The sequence below is a fragment of the Pan paniscus genome, chromosome 20 (genome assembly GCF_029289425.2).
Source record: "Pan paniscus chromosome 20, NHGRI_mPanPan1-v2.0_pri, whole genome shotgun sequence".
NCBI classification, from domain to species: Eukaryota; Metazoa; Chordata; class Mammalia; order Primates; family Hominidae; genus Pan; species Pan paniscus.
The window spans coordinates 24,489,868-24,506,205 of record NC_073269.2 but is presented as its reverse complement, the minus strand read 5'-3'; the positions used below and the strand labels follow the sequence as shown (position 1 = coordinate 24,506,205).

The window sequence follows — 16,338 nt, the reverse complement described above, 5'->3', positions numbered from 1 at the left end:
TGTCCCTGCCCAGATAATTCAGTGCATATTTTCTAGTTTAACAAGCACCCCCATATTTCTGAGGTCTCTTTCACATTTTAACAACTCAGGTGCTGAGAGAAGCCTTAGGATGTGTGATATTTTTTTCTTTCCCATAATACATAACAGCATGCCTTTCTCTTGGGTGGTGTCTGAGACTTGAGGAATATGATCTGCATCATTACAAGTATTGACTCTGTCCGGTGGCTCAAGCCTGTAATCCCAGCACTTTGGGAGGCCGAGGCGGGCCCATCACAAGGTCAGGAAATCGAGACCATCCTGGCTAACACAGTGAAACCCCATCTCTACTGAAAATACAAAAAATTAGCCAGGCGTGGTGGCGGATGCCTGTAGTCCCAGTTACCCGGGAGGCTGAGGCAGGAGAATGGCGTGAACCCAGGAGGTGGAGCTTGCAGTGAGCCGAGATAACGCCACTGCACTCCAGCCTGGGCAACAGAGCGAGACTCCAACTCAAAAGAAAAACAAACAAGTACTGACTCTGTCATGCCCTTTGGGGGCCTGCGCTGCTCTACCATCTCATGTCACAGTCAGGGAGCTCTGGCTGAGCATCAGCCAGGATGTGACCTGGAAACCTGGCTTGGCTCTTAGGTCGATAGTGTTACTCCTTTCAGTGGACTCACTCATCACAACTCAAGAACTGCAGAGTAGGCAGCACGGAGCCAGAGAATCCTTGCCTCCTTAACAGCCAAAGCCTTTGGACACAAAGTTATAAACATACTTTAAAGTCTATTTCCAGCCCCAAAATTCCGCTGTGCTGGGGGTGGGAGCATTTTTATAACAGGCGGCTTGTGGCAACCCCAGAGCTGGTACTTTTGGACAAACCTCCACTCCCTACCTGAAAGGGCTGCTCCCTGGTGTGCTGTAATTGGGGCCTTGAGCCTGATCCAGCTTTGAGGGTCACGGAAGGGGCGTCCCCCAGGCCAGGGGTTCTCCAGTATTAGAATTTTGGTTGGAATCGGACAGAATATCAGGCCTCCACCAGGGGGCGCCATGGCTCCAGTGAGGCCCAGGTGGTTTCAGGGCTCCGAGAGACAACCTGGGCAAGGGGATCACCGGGGTCGCGGGTTGTGGGAGCTCCTGGGAGAGGCCCCCTGGGACAGGTGGACTCTGCAACCATTCAGGGAGGAGGGGGCTGGGGCTCCGTGGGATTTGGGGTAGCACAAAGATCTGAGAGGGAACCTATGGCCCAGATGAAGTCTTAGGATGCCCAGGTCAGGGGCACTGCAGCCTCGAGTGGTCGCTCAGGGGGCCCTGGCCCGACCCAGTTTCAAGCGGCTCAGGTAGAGAAGGGCACTATCAAGGCTTCCGGGCTACGGGGGCGTGGTCTGGTGTGGGGGCGTGGCCTCCGCTGGGCAGGGCGACGCGGAACCGAGGCGGCGGCGGCGGCTGCGGCGGCAGGAAATCGGGGCTCGGCCCCGCCGGCGCGCGACCCCATCCCCATCCCGGTCCCTGCAGAGCGATCCCCGGGCCCAGACATGGACGCAGCAGAGCCGGGTAGGGGGTCGGGGATCCGGGAGGGGCCTCCCCCGACCATCCCCTGCTTCCTACACTGAGGGCACACACTTGTCCCGCTCCGTCCTGAGAGCCAGGAGAGGAGTTCCTGAATGGGAAGGACCCAGGGATCCTCCATTGTGGGGAGCCCTGTGCCCGGATGGGTTCGGGACGCCAGCCCTTCACTCCCCCTCCCCCTTTTGATCCCTCACCCCAGACGCCTGGGGGAGGGGGCCCAGGAAGGGGAAGTGGTTGCTTCTGCTTCTGATTTTTGTGATGGGGGCAGGGTGCCACGACTGCTGAGGGAGAGGGCAACGCGGTAGGATCCCCACAGGGCCCCTCTGTAGCCCTGGGGAGTCGGCAGTGCTGGTCTAGGCCCCTTAGGAGAGGGGGCAGGGGGGCAGCAGTAGAAATGTGGCAGGGTCCGACTTGGTGTTTCCGGCCGTCTTTGTGTCTGTGTTGTGTATGTGGAGTGTCATTCGGTCTTTATGTCCCTCATGGCTTCAGTCTCTCCATGTGTGTTTCTGCCCCAGGCTCTGCCTGGCTGTCCCTTGTGTATTTCCATCTGTCTAGCCCGTGGTTCCATTGTCAGACCGGCTTTCTTCTCGGGACAGCGTGGTTGCATCTGGGGCATCTGTTTTGTTGGTTTGCTTCTGGGTGCAGGCAGACCCAGGGAGTGGGTGTCTCTGTTCCCCGAGCAGCTGTCTCTGGTCTCTGGTGGTGTGTGAGTCCATCTGCCTGCCTCGAGTTGGCCCCAACCAAGCCCCCCCAGCCCTCTCTTTCTCTCTCTCTCTCTTTCCCTTTCTCTTCCACCCCCTCCAAATGAGACTGGTTGAGGTGCCGTGGGTGGAGGGAGGCAGTGGTTAGCCCATGTATTACACTCCCCTCCCCTAGGACTCCCCCCAGGTCCTGAGGGCAGGAAGAGGTACAGTGACATCTTCCGGAGCCTGGACAACCTCGAAATCTCACTGGGGAACGTGTGAGTCTGAGCCTGGATCACCCCCAAATCCTGCCAAGATGCCCCAAGCCCCTAACCATTTAGGTGCCTTGCAGTCCCATTTGGAACCTGTAACATCTGGACCTACATACCTAATAACCAGAGAAGCCTAGGATGGGACCCTCCAAAATGCCTCGGTATCCTAAAAGTGTCCCCCTAAATAGACTGGAAATCCCCAAAGTGGTCCTAGAACCCCTACATATCCTTGTAACCCCTTAAAATATTTGTGATCCCTATAATCCCACTCTATGAACCTCAAAGCTATCTGGGGCCCTTCAAACGCTTTTTCAAGTCCTATTTAAAAAAACTCACCTGATTCCCCCAAAACACCATTCTTCGGACCTCCCAGACACAAGAGATGCCACAGAGGTGATGTTTGCCACAAACAACCCTAAGGTCCCCAGCACCCCTTGGCAGGACAGACTGGGTGTAAGGTGGCATCCTGACACACCTTTATCCCCCAGGACCCTTGAGATGCTGGCTGGAGACCCTCTACTCTCAGAAGACCCAGAACCTGACAAGACCCCTACAGCCACTGTTGTGAGTGGGGAGTAGGGGAACAGGGAGGAAGACCTCAAGCAGAGGGGGCCTTAGGAAGGCCAGGTCCCTGCCCTGTTTGCTTCTGAATACTGTCTCCCTCCCGCACAGACCAACGAAGCCAGCTGTTGGAGCGGCCCCTCCCCAGAGGGTCCTGTACCCCTCACAGGTAGGGGGGTCTGGAGGCCAGGACAGTGGGGACAGACAGGAGTCTTTCCTTCAACAAATCACCACTGATCCCCTGTTCCATGCAAGGCATTGTTTAGGTTTTGGGAATATGGCAGTACACACAACAGATCTCAGTCCCAGTCCTCAGGGAGACCCCAGGCAGGGTGGAGGCTGAGGTAGGAGGATCACTTGAAGCCAGGAATTAGTGACCATGCTGGGCAACAGTAAGACACCATCCCTACCAAAAAAAAAAAATATTTTTTTAATTAGCTGGGTGTGGTGGTGTGTGCCTGTAGTCCCAGCTACTTTGGAAGCTGAGGCTGGAGGACTGATTAAGCCCAGGACTTTGAGGCTGCAGTGAGATACGATCGCGCCACTGCACTCCAGCCTGGATGACAGCAAGACCATGTCCAAAAAAATCAAACACAGGGCTGGACGCAGTGGCTCATGCCTGTAATCCCAGCACTTTGGAGGCTGAGGCGGGTGGACCACGAGGTCAGGAGATCGAGACCATCCTGGCTAACATGGTGAAACCCCATCTCTACTAAAAATACAAAAAAATTTAGCTGGGCGCAGTGGCGGGTGCCTGTAGTCCCAGATACTCGGGAGGCTGAGGCAGGAGAATGGCGGGAACCCAGGAGGCGGAGCTTGCAGTGAGCCAAAATAGGGCCATTGCACTCCAGCCTGAGCGACAGAGCGAGACTCCGCCTCAAAAATAAAAATTAAAAAACCCATCAAACACAGGCCGGGCACGGTGGCTCATGCCTGTAATCCCAGCACTTTGGGAGGCCGAGGCGGGCAGATCACCTGAGATTGGGAGTTCGAGACCAGCCTGACCAACATAGAGAAACCTCGTCTCTACTAAAAATACAAAAAATTAGCCGGGCGTGGTGGCGCATGCCTGTAATCCCAGCTACTCAGGAGGCTGAGGCGGAGAATCGCTTGAACCTGGGAGGCAGAGGTTTTGGTGAGCCAAAATCGCGCCATTGCACTCTAGCCTGGGCAACAAGAGCGAAACACAGTCTCAAAAATAAATAAATAAATAATAAAATAATAAAAAATAAAAAACAAAAAACAGTGAATCTGTAAAATTGCAACCAGGACAAGTGATCCCAAAGTAGTGTTTGGGTAGCTGTGAGGCTGTAGGACAGGTGCCACTGGTCTGGTCTGGGGGCTTAGGGAAGACATCCGTAGCAGACTAGGGTGCAAAGGTCAGAGGTCCATCCATCTTCCCCAGGGGAGGAACTGGACTTGCGGCTCATTCGGACAAAGGGGGGTGTGGACGCAGCCCTGGAATATGCCAAGACCTGGAGCCGCTATGCCAAGGAACTGCTTGCCTGGACTGAAAAGAGAGCCAGCTATGGTGAGGACCTCTTCCGCCCAGCCCCAGTTACCAGGCAGTCCCCAGACCCCAGCTAGACCCAGAGCCCTGCTCTCTCTTCCCCCAGAGCTGGAGTTTGCTAAGAGCACCATGAAGATCGCTGAAGCTGGCAAGGTGTCCATTCAACAGCAGGTAGTCATGACCAGACCCCCCGGAGAGCCCAAGCCCCCTAGAACCCCACCTTTGTCCCCCACAGATCTTCAGTATCCTCCTACACCACTCTGTCTTCCCCAGAGCCACATGCCTCTGCAGTACGTCTACACCCTGTTTCTGGAGCACGATCTCAGCCTGGGAACCCTGGCCATGGAGACAGTGGCCCAGCAGAAAAGAGACTACTACCAGGTGAGGGGGGCAGGGCGGAATGTTACAGAGGTCACCCTGCTATCCTGCTGTCCTTCAGGCCTGATCCCCTCGGTTCCCAGCAAGCTGGGAGGAAGGCACCACTACCAACGTCGCCATTTCATTGATGAGGAAGCTGAGGCCCGGGGATGCTTGGGAACTTGCCCAAGGTTACCCAGCAAAGATTCAAGCTGGGCTTCCTGTGCAATTGCAAAACTTCACTTTACTTTTTTTCTTGAGACAGAATATCTTGCTCTTTTGCCCAGGCTGGGGTGCAATGGTGCGATCTCAGCTCACTGCAACCTCCGCTTCCTGGGTTCAAGCAATTCACTTGCCTCAGCCTCCTGAGTAGCTGGGATTACAGGCGCCTGCCACCACGCCCGGCTAATTTTTGTATTTTTAGTACAGATGGGGTTTCACCATGTTGGCCAGGCTGGTCTCCAACTCCTGACCTCAGGTAATCCACCTACCTCAGCTTCCCAAAGTGGTGGGATTACAGGCGTGAGCCTCCACGCCCAGCCAAAAACTTCGTTTTTGTTTGTGGGGAGGGGAACGAGGTGCTGAGTGTTCTCAGGAGGAAAGCCTTGGTGTCTCTGCTTCCAAGCAGAAAGGATGGGGTGACTACATGAGACTTCTGGACTCAGGGGTCGGGGAGAGCAGGTCTGGAGAAGACCCCAGGAGGAGAATACTGACTCAGAAAAGGGTCCAGCCTGGCACAGTGGCTCATGCCTGTAATCCCAGCACTTCTGGAGGCCAAGGAGGGAGGATTGCTTGAGCCCAGGAGTTTGAGACCAACCTGGGCAACATAGTGAGACCCCCTGTCTCTACAAAAAAAAAAAAAAGTTTTTTAATTAGCTGGGCCTGGTGCACATGTCTGTAGTGCTAGCTACTAGGAGGCTGAGGGTGGAGGATTGCTTGAGGCCAGGAGTTCGAGACTAACCTGGGAAACATAGTGAGATCCCTGTCTTTATCTACCAAAAAAAATTTATTTATTTATTTTTTTTTTTTGAGACAGAGTCTCACTTTATCATCCAGCCTGGAGTGCAGTGGCATGATCTCAGCTCACTGCAACCTCTGCCTCCCGGGTTCAAGTGATTCTCCTGCCTCAGCCTCCCGAGTAGGTGGGACTATAGGAGTGTGCCATCACATCTTTATAATTTTTGTATTTTTGTAGAGATGGGGTTTCACCATGTTGGTCAAGCTGGTCTTGAACTCCTGGCCTCAGGTGATCTGCCCACTTTGGCCTCCCAAGTGCTGGGATTAAAGGCATGAGCCACTACACCTGGCCAACCAAAAAAAAAAAAAAAAGAAGAAGAAATTGTTTTTTAAATTAGCTAGGCCTAGTGCACATGCCTGTAGTCCTAGCTACTGAGAGGCTGAGGCTGGAGGATTGCTTGAACTCAAGAGTTCAAGTTCAATGCTGCAGTGAGCCATGATTGCCCACTTGCACTCCAGCCTGGGCAACAAGAGCAAAACTCCGTCTCAAAAAAAAAAAAAAAAAAATAGAGTCCAGAGGTGGCAAAGCACATGGCGCAGGAATGGAAGGACTGGGTGGCTGCTTCTGGGTTGGCCCTAAGGCAGCGTCTCCATCCCCATCCCCAACCCTTGCCAGCCCCTCGCCGCCAAACGGACTGAGATTGAGAAGTGGCGGAAGGAGTTCAAGGAGCAGTGGATGAAGGAGCAGAAGCGGATGGTGAGGCTTGGAATTGGTGGAGGGGTAGGGTGAGAGAGAGGCCGGGACACTGACCTTCTCATCATCCCCCAGAATGAGGCGGTGCAGGCACTGCGGCGCGCCCAGCTGCAGTATGTGCAACGCAGCGAGGACCTGCGGGCACGCTCCCAGGGGTCCCCTGAGGACTCGGCCCCCCAGGCCTCGCCGGGACCTAGCAAGCAGCAGGAGCGGCGGCGGCGCTCGCGAGAGGAGGCCCAGGCCAAGGTGGGCACCCGGCCCCGAGCCCCTGTAGCGCTGTGGCGCCCCCTGCCCTCCACTCTCGCCCACACGCGCCCCACCCCGCTCCTGGCCTCCCGTTTCCCCAGGCGCAGGAGGCCGAGGCGCTGTACCAGGCCTGTGTCCGCGAGGCCAACGCGCGGCAGCAGGACCTGGAGATCGCCAAGCAGCGAATCGTGTCGCACGTGCGCAAGCTGGTGTTTCAGGGGGATGAAGTGCTGAGGCGGGTGAGGCCCATCCCCAAGGCCATCCTCCCCTCACCCCATTGGGGCCCCGACTGAGTGCCCCACTCCTCGCCCCGACTGAGTGCCCCACTCCTCGCCCCTAAGCCACCCTGGAGACACCAGGACTAGGCCATTTCCCTCGACAGCCAGTTCCCGCCCCCAGACCCACTGTCTCGGCTCCGCCCCATGAGGTCCTGTCCCCTGGATGACCAGCCCCTGCTCTGACCATGCCTGGGTCCCCTGGCCAACTGCCCTAGTTCCTAAGCCGCCCAGGTGCGTCCCAAACCCTGACCACGTTCGCGTCTCTCAAGCCCCGCCCCAGCTCTGGCCCTGCCCCCAGGCTCCCAGGCTCCGCCCCTCCCCAACCGGCTGTCTCCACCCGGCAGGTGACGCTGAGTCTCTTCGGGCTGCGGGGGGCGCAGGCGGAGCGTGGCCCCCGCGCCTTCGCCGCCCTGGCCGAGTGCTGTGCGCCCTTTGAGCCAGGCCAGCGCTACCAGGAGTTCGTACGGGCGCTGCGGCCCGAGGCCCCGCCGCCCCCGCCGCCCGCCTTCTCCTTCCAGGAGTTCCTTCCCTCCTCGAACAGGTGGGTCACTGGAGCAGGGAGTCGGGAACGAGCCCCGGAATCGCGATGCCAGGCTGTTGGCATCGCAGGCTGGTTACTCGAGGTTAGAGAACGCAAAGCCTTAGTGGAATTTAGTACTCCAGGCTCTCGGGGGCCATAGGAGGGTGAATGGGTTGTCCCAGTCCTAGGGGCAGGGGCAGGAATGTGGGGCTACTGTATTTCAGGGGCCACAGTGCCCTGGGTGTCAGGGTTTGCAGACCCAAGTGCTTGGAGTTGGTACCTAGACATGATGCCTGGGTGCCGTCACCCCAGGCCAGTTTCCTGGGATTCAAACCTTCAAACTTCTGTCTTCTCAGCTCCCCTCTGGACATCAGAAAGAAGCTCTCTGGGCCTCTTCCTCCAAGGCTGGATGAGAATTCAGCTGAGCCAGGCCCTTGGGAGGATCCGGGCACAGGCTGGCGCTGGCAAGGTGAGTGCAATGAGGGCCAGGTGGGAGTGGTGCCAGGAGTTCGTTCCACCAACACATAGGTGGGCTGCAGGAGTGGGGTTTGTGAGCAGGGGACCATCCTTATTGACCTGTGCCACCTAGGGACTCCAGGCCCCACTCCGGGCAGCGATGTGGACAGCGTGGGTGGCGGCAGCGAGTCTCGGTCCCTGGACTCTCCCACTTCCAGCCCAGGTAGGGATAGGACCTGATCCTGACCCACACTCCACCTGTGACCATCCTCCAGCCCCTGGCCAAGCTCTGACCCTCAATCTTTAACTATCTTTGACCTCTGACCTACCCCACACCCCTGACCTATTTCCTCAACCTCTTTTTTTTACCTTTTTAAAAATTATTTATTTATTTATTTGTTTGTTTATTTGAGACAGTCTCATTCTGTCGCCCAGCCTGGAGTGCAGTGGCGTGATCTCGGCTCACTGCAACTTCCACCTCCCAGATTCAAGCGATTCTCCTGTCTCAGCCTCTGGAGTAGCTGGGATTACAGGTGTGCACCACCACGCCGGCTGATTTTTGTATTTTTTAGTAGAGACGGGGTTTCACCATGTTGGCCAGGCTGATCTCCAACTCCTGACCTCAGGTGATCCACCCGCCTCGGTCTCCCAAAGTGCAGGGATTACAGGTGTGTGCCACCACGCCCGGCCTTTTCTTTTCTTTTCTTTCTTTCTTTTTTTTTTTTTGAGACAGAGTCTTGCTCTGTTGCCCAGGCTGGAGCGCAGTGGTACGATCTCGGCTCACTGCAACCTCCGCCTCCCAGGTTCAAGCGATTCTCGTGCCTCAGCCTCCCCAGTAGCTGGGACTACAGGTGTCTGCCACCATGCCTGGTTAATGTTTGTATTTTTAGTAGAAACAAGGTTTTGCCATGTTGGCCAGGCTGGTGTCAAACTCCTTGCCTCATGTGATCCTCCTGCCTCAGCTTCCCAAAGTGCTGGGATTTCAGGTGTGAGCCACTGCGCCCGGCCTATTTCCTCAACCTCTTGATCCAGCTTATGAACCACCCCCCCAGGTTGCTGACCCAATTCTCCAACCCTTAACCACTGACCTGTCCAATCCCCCTCCTGACCTCTGACCCCTTGGGAATTAGTGGGTGGTTCTGGAAGCCCTAAAAACCAGGAGTGCCTCCCATAGCCCAGGAATCTCCCATGATTCCTCTGACCCCAGGCGCTGGCACGAGGCAGCTGGTGAAGGCTTCATCCACAGGCACTGAGTCCTCAGATGACTTTGAGGAGCGAGACCCTGGTGAGGCTGAAGCAGGGTAGGTCAGGATGGGACAGGGCAGGGCACCAGGCACTCCTGACCCTGTCTCCCTGCAGACCTGGGAGACGGGCTGGAGAATGGGCTGGGCAGCCCCTTCGGGAAGTGGACACTGTCCAGCGCGGCTCAGACCCACCAGCTGCGGCGACTGCGGGGCCCAGCCAAGTGCCGCGAGTGCGAAGCCTTCATGGTCAGCGGGACGGAGTGTGAGGAGGTGTGGCCTGGGCTAATGACCAAATGACCTTTGCTGACCCTTGATCATCTCCCCGACCTGAGATTCCTACAGCCTTTCTGCCCCTGGGACCCACCCTAACCTGATGTCTCCCATGAGCCCCCATTCCTTGAGGATCCTTGTAACCTTCTCTTCCCCTACTGGTCCCTAATGACCTCCCTGTCCCTGTGACCTTCCGCACAGTGCTTTCTGACCTGCCACAAGCGCTGCCTGGAGACTCTCCTGATCCTCTGTGGACACAGGCGGCTCCCAGCCCGGACACCCCTTTTTGGGGTTGACTTCCTGCAGCTACCCAGGGACTTCCCGGAGGAGGTACCCTTTGTGGTCACGAAGTGCACGGCTGAGATAGAACACCGCGCCCTGGATGTGCAGGTGCTGCCCTGACCCTTCATCATCCCCAGAAGTGACCTGACCGAATCGATGGCCTATCACGAACCAGGCGTCTGTTTCTCACCCTCACCCTGCAGGGCATTTACCGGGTCAGCGGGTCCCGGGTCCGTGTGGAGCGGCTGTGCCAGGCTTTCGAGAATGGCCGAGCGTTGGTGGAGCTGTCGGGGAACTCACCTCATGACGTCTCGAGTGTCCTCAAGCGATTTCTTCAGGAGGTTGGTGCTCAGGACACTGAGGGGGACGTGGGGAGGAGCCCTCCACAGCCCACCCACACTCGTGTTGCGCCCTCCGTTCCACCCCCAGCTCACCGACCCCGTGATCCCCTTCCACCTCTACGATGCCTTCATCTCTCTGGCTAAGACCTTGCATGCAGACCCTGGGGACAACCCTGGGACCCCCAGCCCCAGCCCTGAGGTTATCCGCTCGCTGAAGACCCTCTTGGTACAGCTGCCTGACTCTAACTACAACACCCTGCGGCACCTGGTGGCCCATCTGTTCAGGTGTGCATGGGTCCCTGAGCCTTGAAACGTGACCCTTTTCCCTGGACATGCGACTACTGACTTCCCTGGCTGACCCCTGACACTGACCTCTGACCTTTGACCTGTGTTTTCTGAACTCTGAACCTTAATCCATGATTCATAACTTTGGGTACTGACCCCTGACCTCCAGCTCTGGATATGTGGCTGCTGGTCTCAGACGACTTACACCTGTGACATGGGCAAGTCACCACTAGGCTGGCCTGCGTGTCCCACCCTTACCCTCAGACCAATGAGCTTGCATCCTGTACCCTGACCTTTCTCTTCACACCATCCCCAGGGTGGCTGCACGATTTATGGAAAACAAGATGTCTGCCAACAACCTGGGCATTGTGTTTGGGCCGACACTGCTGCGGCCGCTGGACGGCCCGCGGGCAGCCAGCGCCATCCCTGTCACCTGCCTGCTGGACTCTGGGCATCAGGCCCAGCTTGTGGAGTTCCTCATTGTGCACTACGAGCAGATCTTTGGGATGGATGAGCTCCCCCAGGCCACTGAGCCCCCGCCCCAAGACTCCAGCCCAGCCCCTGGGCCCCTCACAACCAGCTCCCAACCGCCACCCCCGCACCTTGACCCAGACTCCCAGCCCCCAGTCCTAGCCTCAGACCCCGGCCCAGACCCCCAGCACCACAGTACCCTGGAGCAGCATCCCACGGCCACACCTACTGAGGTAAGAACCCACTGGGCCCACAGCTATGGAGAGGGCCTTATCTCTGTTCAATTCTCTTACCTTCTCTTTCACCTTCCTTCCTTTTTAAAATTTCCTTCATTCTCTTCCTCCCTTCCTCATTTAACTTATGTTCATTCTGGAAGGAACAGTGAGGAATGAGCAGTGGGCAGTGATGATGTAACAACAGGGGACAGCCCTGCAGAGGTACTAACATGGGTGATCATTCATTCCTCCAACAGAATATTTATTGAACATGTATTTTGGGCCAAGCATTGTCGTAGGCATTGCAGATACATCCACGAGCTAAATATCCAAAGACCCTGCCCTCTCAGTGCCTGTGTTTTAGTGGGGAAAGAACAACCATATACATGACACAAAGTCAGTTATCTGGAATGTGATGAGGTGATGATGATAAGGGTAATGGATCATGAAAAGGTAGAGTAATGGCTGGGCGCGGTGGCACACGCCTGTAATCCCAGCACTTTGGGATGCTGGGGCAGGCAAATCACCTGAGGTCAGGAGTTCGAGACTAGTCCAACCAATAAGGAGAAACCTGTCTCTACTAAAAATACAAAAATTAGCCGGGTGTGGTGGTGTGTACCTGTAATCCCAGCTACTCAGGAGGCTGAGGCAGGAGAATCGCTTGAGCCCATGAAGCAGAGGTTTTAGTGAGCCGGGATCATGCCACTGCACTCCAGCCTGGACAATAGAGCAAGACTTTGTTTCAAAAAAAAAAAAAAAAAAGTGGAGTAAGACACGTGACACCAGGGAGCAGCACGGTGGGAGGTGGAGTTTGTATCACTAAGTAGGATGGTGGGGGCACGTCTTAGAGAGCAGACGGACTTGAGCAAAGACTGGAAGGACATGAAGGAGTGAGCTGGCCACATGGAGATCAGGTGAAGGGTGTTCCAGGCAAAGGGAACAGCCAGTGCAAAGGCCCTGAGGTAGGATCGTGCCTGTTGTGTTAGGACGCAGCCCCATCCTGTAATGAATGACAGGAAGGTGGTATGAAGTGATACCAAAGAGGAGTGGGCCCAGGTGGCTCTGCCAGCTATCCCGACCTTGCATCTGCTATTCAGAGGCACAGACCACCACTGAATGTGCACCTGCTGTGCAGGGGACACTATAGAGGCTTCCTGTTGTCCTCTCCACAGTCCTGAGAGGTAGACAGTGTTAATGAAAATCATTTACAGATTAAACAATGAAGGCTCTGAGCAGTTAATGGCCCTAAAAGGGGACTGTAAGCAGTTGGAATCTTTTATTTTTTTTTGGAGACAGAATCTCACTGTGTTGCCCAACTGGAGTGCAGTGGTGCGATCTCGGCTCACCACAACCTCCGCCTCCCGGGTTCAAGCAATTCTAATGCCTCAGAGACAAGGTTTCGCCATGTTAGCCAGGCTGGTCTCCAACCCCCTACCTCAAGTAACCCACCCACCTCAGCCTCCCAAAGTGCTGGGATTATAGGCGTGAGCCACCACACCCGGCCGCAGTTGGAATCCTTTATTTTTTTAGAGGGAGTTTCATTCTTGTTGCGCAGGTTGGAGTGCAATGGCGTGATCTCGGTTCACCGTAACCTCCACCTCCTGGATTCAAGGGATTCTCCTGCCTCAGCCTCCAGAGTAGTTGGGATTACAGGCATGCACCACCACACCCAGCTAATTTTTTTTGTATTTTTAGTAGAGTAGGGGTTTCTCCATGTTGGTCAGGCTGGTCTCAAACTCCTGACCTCAGGCGATCCGCCCTCCTCAGCCTCCCAAAGTGCTGGGATTACAGGCATGAGCCACTGCACCCGGCCTAGAATCTTTTTTTTTTTTTTTTGAGATGGAGTCTCGCTCTGTCACCCAGGCTAGAGTGCAGTGGTGCGATCTTGGCTCACTGCAAGCTCCACCTCCCAGGTTCACGCCATTCTCCTGCCTCAGCCTCCCAAGTAGCTGGGACTACAGGCACCCGCCACCACACCCGGCTAATTTTTTTGTATTTTTAGTAGAGACGGGGTTTCACCGTGTTAGCCAGGATGGTCTCGATCTCCTGACCTTGTGATCCACCCGCCTCGGCCTCCCAAAGTGCTGGGATTACAGGCTTGAGCCACTGCACGCAGCCGCCTGGCGTAGAATCTTTAACAAAGGTCACCAGTCTGGATCCAGAGCTCAGCTGTGAACCAGGAAGATAGCAGCACCCGCTGCTCCGGATTGCTAGAACAGTCCATGCCCAAGGCCTGTGCTGCTGGTATCTTGCTGCATCTGCCATTCGTGAGAGCAAGGATCTCTCCTGCAGCAGCCCAGAGCTGGGAAGCGGCTGCTGGTGAACTGTGGGTCTCTGAGAGCTGGAATGCCTCATAAAGTGCTCGGGACAGTGTCTGATGTATAGACACTGCCAACCATTTAGCTAAGGATGGAACAGTAAAGTTGGTAAGGTTGCAGAGAGCAGCCCAGGATAGTAGTTCAGAGGCATCACCTGGTCCTAATGTGGAGAGGGCTGAACCACTCTCTGGGCTGGCCATTTGCTAAACAAGGATTTTCCCACCCTCATGGAGCCCACGGTCCAGACTCAATGAATGACACTGCTCTATGCTGGAAGGGCAAGCAGTACACTTATTATTATTTTTGAGACGGAGTCTCATTCTGTCGCCCAGACTGGAGTGCAGGGGCATGATCTGAGCTCACTACAATCTCCACCTCCCAGGTCCAAGCGATTCTCCTGCCTCAGCCTCCCTAGTAGCTGGGATTACAGGCATGCACCACCACGCCCGGCTAAATTTTGTATTTCTAGTAGAGACGGAGTTTCACCATGTTAGCCAGGCTGGTCCCGAACTCCTGACCTCAGATAATCCACCAAGCTCAGCCTCCCAAAGTGCTGGGATTACAGGCATGCACCACCATGCCTGGCCAAGCAGTACACTTATAAGGGCATCATCTATCCCCAAACACCAACACTGCAAAGGATGACAGGTGCACAGTCAGTGATGGTCCATGCCCTGTGCATAGGAGGAGTTCAATGGTGGTCCACACCCAGTGCAGAGTAGGTGCAAAGTCAGGGGTGGCTGGCAGAGCCACCTGGGCCCACTCCTCTTTGGTCTCACTTCCTACCACCTTTCCCTCATTCATTACAGGGTGGGGCTGCGTCCTAACATACCAGGCATGCTCCTACCTCAGGGCCTTTGCACTGGCTATTCCTTTTGCATGTCCAGGAACAAGCCCTTGGCTCTCCAGGAATCTCAAAGAACTGGGATTTTAGTGTTGGGGTCTCATTCTTGGGTTTCTCCCTGCAGATTCCAACTCCACAGAGTGACCAGAGAGAGGACGTGGCTGAAGACACCAAAGATGGGGGAGGGGAAGGTGAGTATGTTAGGGAGAGGCTCAGGAGTTCTGGGGGTGCCCTGGCCCCAGGGTGGCTTGCTAAAAGATGACTCCTGGGGGGATATACAGAGAACTTGGAGGTGCTCTGCACTGACCACCCACCCCGTACACAGTGTCCAGCCAAGGCCCAGAGGACTCACTCCTGGGGACACAGTCTCGTGGCCACTTCAGCCGCCAGCCAGTGAAGTATCCCCGGGGCGGTGTGAGGCCTGTAACCCACCAGCTGTCCAGTCTGGCCCTGGTGGCTTCCAAGCTGTGCGAGGAGACCCCCATCACATCAGTGCCCAGAGGGAGTTTGCGGGGGCGGGGGCCCAGCCCTGCAGCTGCCTCCCCTGAGGGCAGCCCCCTGCGCCGCACCCCGCTGCCCAAGCATTTTGAGATTACCCAGGAGACAGCCCGGCTACTCTCGAAATTGGACAGCGAGGCTGTGCCCAGGGCCACCTGCTGCCCGGACGTCCAGCCTGAGGAAGCCGAGGACCATCTCTGACCACCCTGGCACCTTAAATAAGGAAGAGGCCCAGATTGTGAAGACGGACCCATATATCCCTACCTCCCACCACCTAGTGGCCAAACACCCCGCCAGGAGTTCAATGCTGGGAGAGGTCCAGAGGGTTCCTATAAGGAAAAACTATTTAATACATGACCTAGGGGAGGCCTAAAACCCTTTTGGGGATAATGTCCCAGAGTCCCCCCACTAGACACAGGTCACTGCCAAGCATCAGGGCCACTCAGACTCAGAGGTCACTCAGGGTCAATACTCAGGGTCAATGCAGGTTATGAGATCCTTGGGGTCCACCCTAGTCTCTGACACCTGGGACAGGGGTGCTTTTGCTACTTTGGTTGTGGTTACTCCCCCACACCTGCCTGCCTCCTTCACGGACTCGAAGTGACCTTCCTGGAGGAGGTGGGCGGCTCAGACTCCACATGCTGGTGGTGCCTGAGGTCTGACGGCCTCTAATAAACTGTGTCCTATATGTCCTTGGGTGCATCTCTGCTAGGGGAGAGGCCAGCATGGGTAGCACTCCTTGCCCCCATTTTACAGATTAGGGGAATCAAGGCCTCTTTTTTTTTTTTTTTTTGAGACGGAGTCTTGCTCTGTCACCAGGTTGGAGTGCAGTGGCACGATCTCTGCTCACTGCAACCTCCACCTCCCGGGTTCAAGCGATTCTCCTGCCTCAGCCTCCCGAGTAGCTGGGACTACAGGCGCCTGCCACCATGCCCGGCTAATTTTTTTGTATTTTTAGTAGAGACGGGGTTTCAGCATGTTGGCCAGGATGGTCTCGATCTCCTGATCTCGTGATCGTCCCGCATCGGCCTCCCAAAATGCAGGGATTACAGGCGTGAGCCACTGCGCCCGGCCTCAAGGCCTCCTTCTTGCATCATCAAACACCCTGCAGCACCTACGTAAAGGCAGTTGGGGCTGGGTCGCAGCACCCGGCTGAGTCACGCCAGCCCGGCCCTCCCGGAGCTCTGCGTCCCCGATCCGGTCCTGCATAATCAAATACAGTATAACAAAGTACAGATAACCGGGACAATGGGGCTGTGTGCTCCGGACCGTGGGAGCCCGGGGCCGCCGCAGGGAGGCCGAGGGAGGAAGCCACAGGGCAGGGCCGGGCTTTGCAGGGGGCAGCGCTGTCCCAGGGTGAGGGGTACGGGGGCGGGATTGCAAAACCCTAGCGTGCGCCCGATGATCAGCTGGGGCCGCAGAGATGGG

The 16,338-nt window shown here is 56.1% G+C and overlaps 1 protein-coding gene across 4 annotated transcripts; it reads left to right on the top strand.

The window, feature by feature from the left end:
• The first annotated feature begins 1,378 nt into the window (after positions 1 to 1,378).
• Positions 1,379 to 15,598, top strand: GMIP (GEM interacting protein). 4 transcript variants are annotated; one of them, XM_008970972.3, is made up of 21 exons: positions 1,379 to 1,533; positions 2,425 to 2,509; positions 2,992 to 3,067; positions 3,176 to 3,233; positions 4,470 to 4,595; positions 4,681 to 4,745; positions 4,848 to 4,955; positions 6,565 to 6,645; positions 6,718 to 6,888; positions 6,990 to 7,127; positions 7,511 to 7,707; positions 8,043 to 8,155; positions 8,285 to 8,365; positions 9,350 to 9,427; positions 9,502 to 9,656; positions 9,858 to 10,046; positions 10,142 to 10,279; positions 10,368 to 10,564; positions 10,881 to 11,268; positions 14,537 to 14,603; positions 14,738 to 15,598. In XM_008970972.3, exons 1-21 carry the CDS (start codon positions 1,515 to 1,517, stop codon positions 15,109 to 15,111), a joined length of 2,904 nt encoding a protein of 967 aa, XP_008969220.1. In that variant the 5' UTR covers positions 1,379 to 1,514; the 3' UTR covers positions 15,112 to 15,598. The 4 variants fall into 4 exon arrangements, with proteins under 4 accessions (XP_008969220.1, XP_003817768.1, XP_008969221.1 ...); XM_003817720.5 differs by having other exon boundaries at positions 8,276 to 8,365; XM_008970973.5 differs by lacking the exon at positions 9,350 to 9,427.
• The last annotated feature ends 740 nt before the right edge of the window (positions 15,599 to 16,338 follow it).

Excerpts from the sequence above, each read along its gene's own strand:
- GMIP (XM_003817720.5), top strand. Across the intron at positions 6,889-6,989 it reads GAGAGGAGGCCCAGGCCAAG|GCGCAGGAGGCCGAGGCGCT; the intron begins GTGGGCACCCGG and ends CCGTTTCCCCAG. Across the intron at positions 14,604-14,737 it reads CAAAGATGGGGGAGGGGAAG|TGTCCAGCCAAGGCCCAGAG; the intron begins GTGAGTATGTTA and ends CCCCGTACACAG.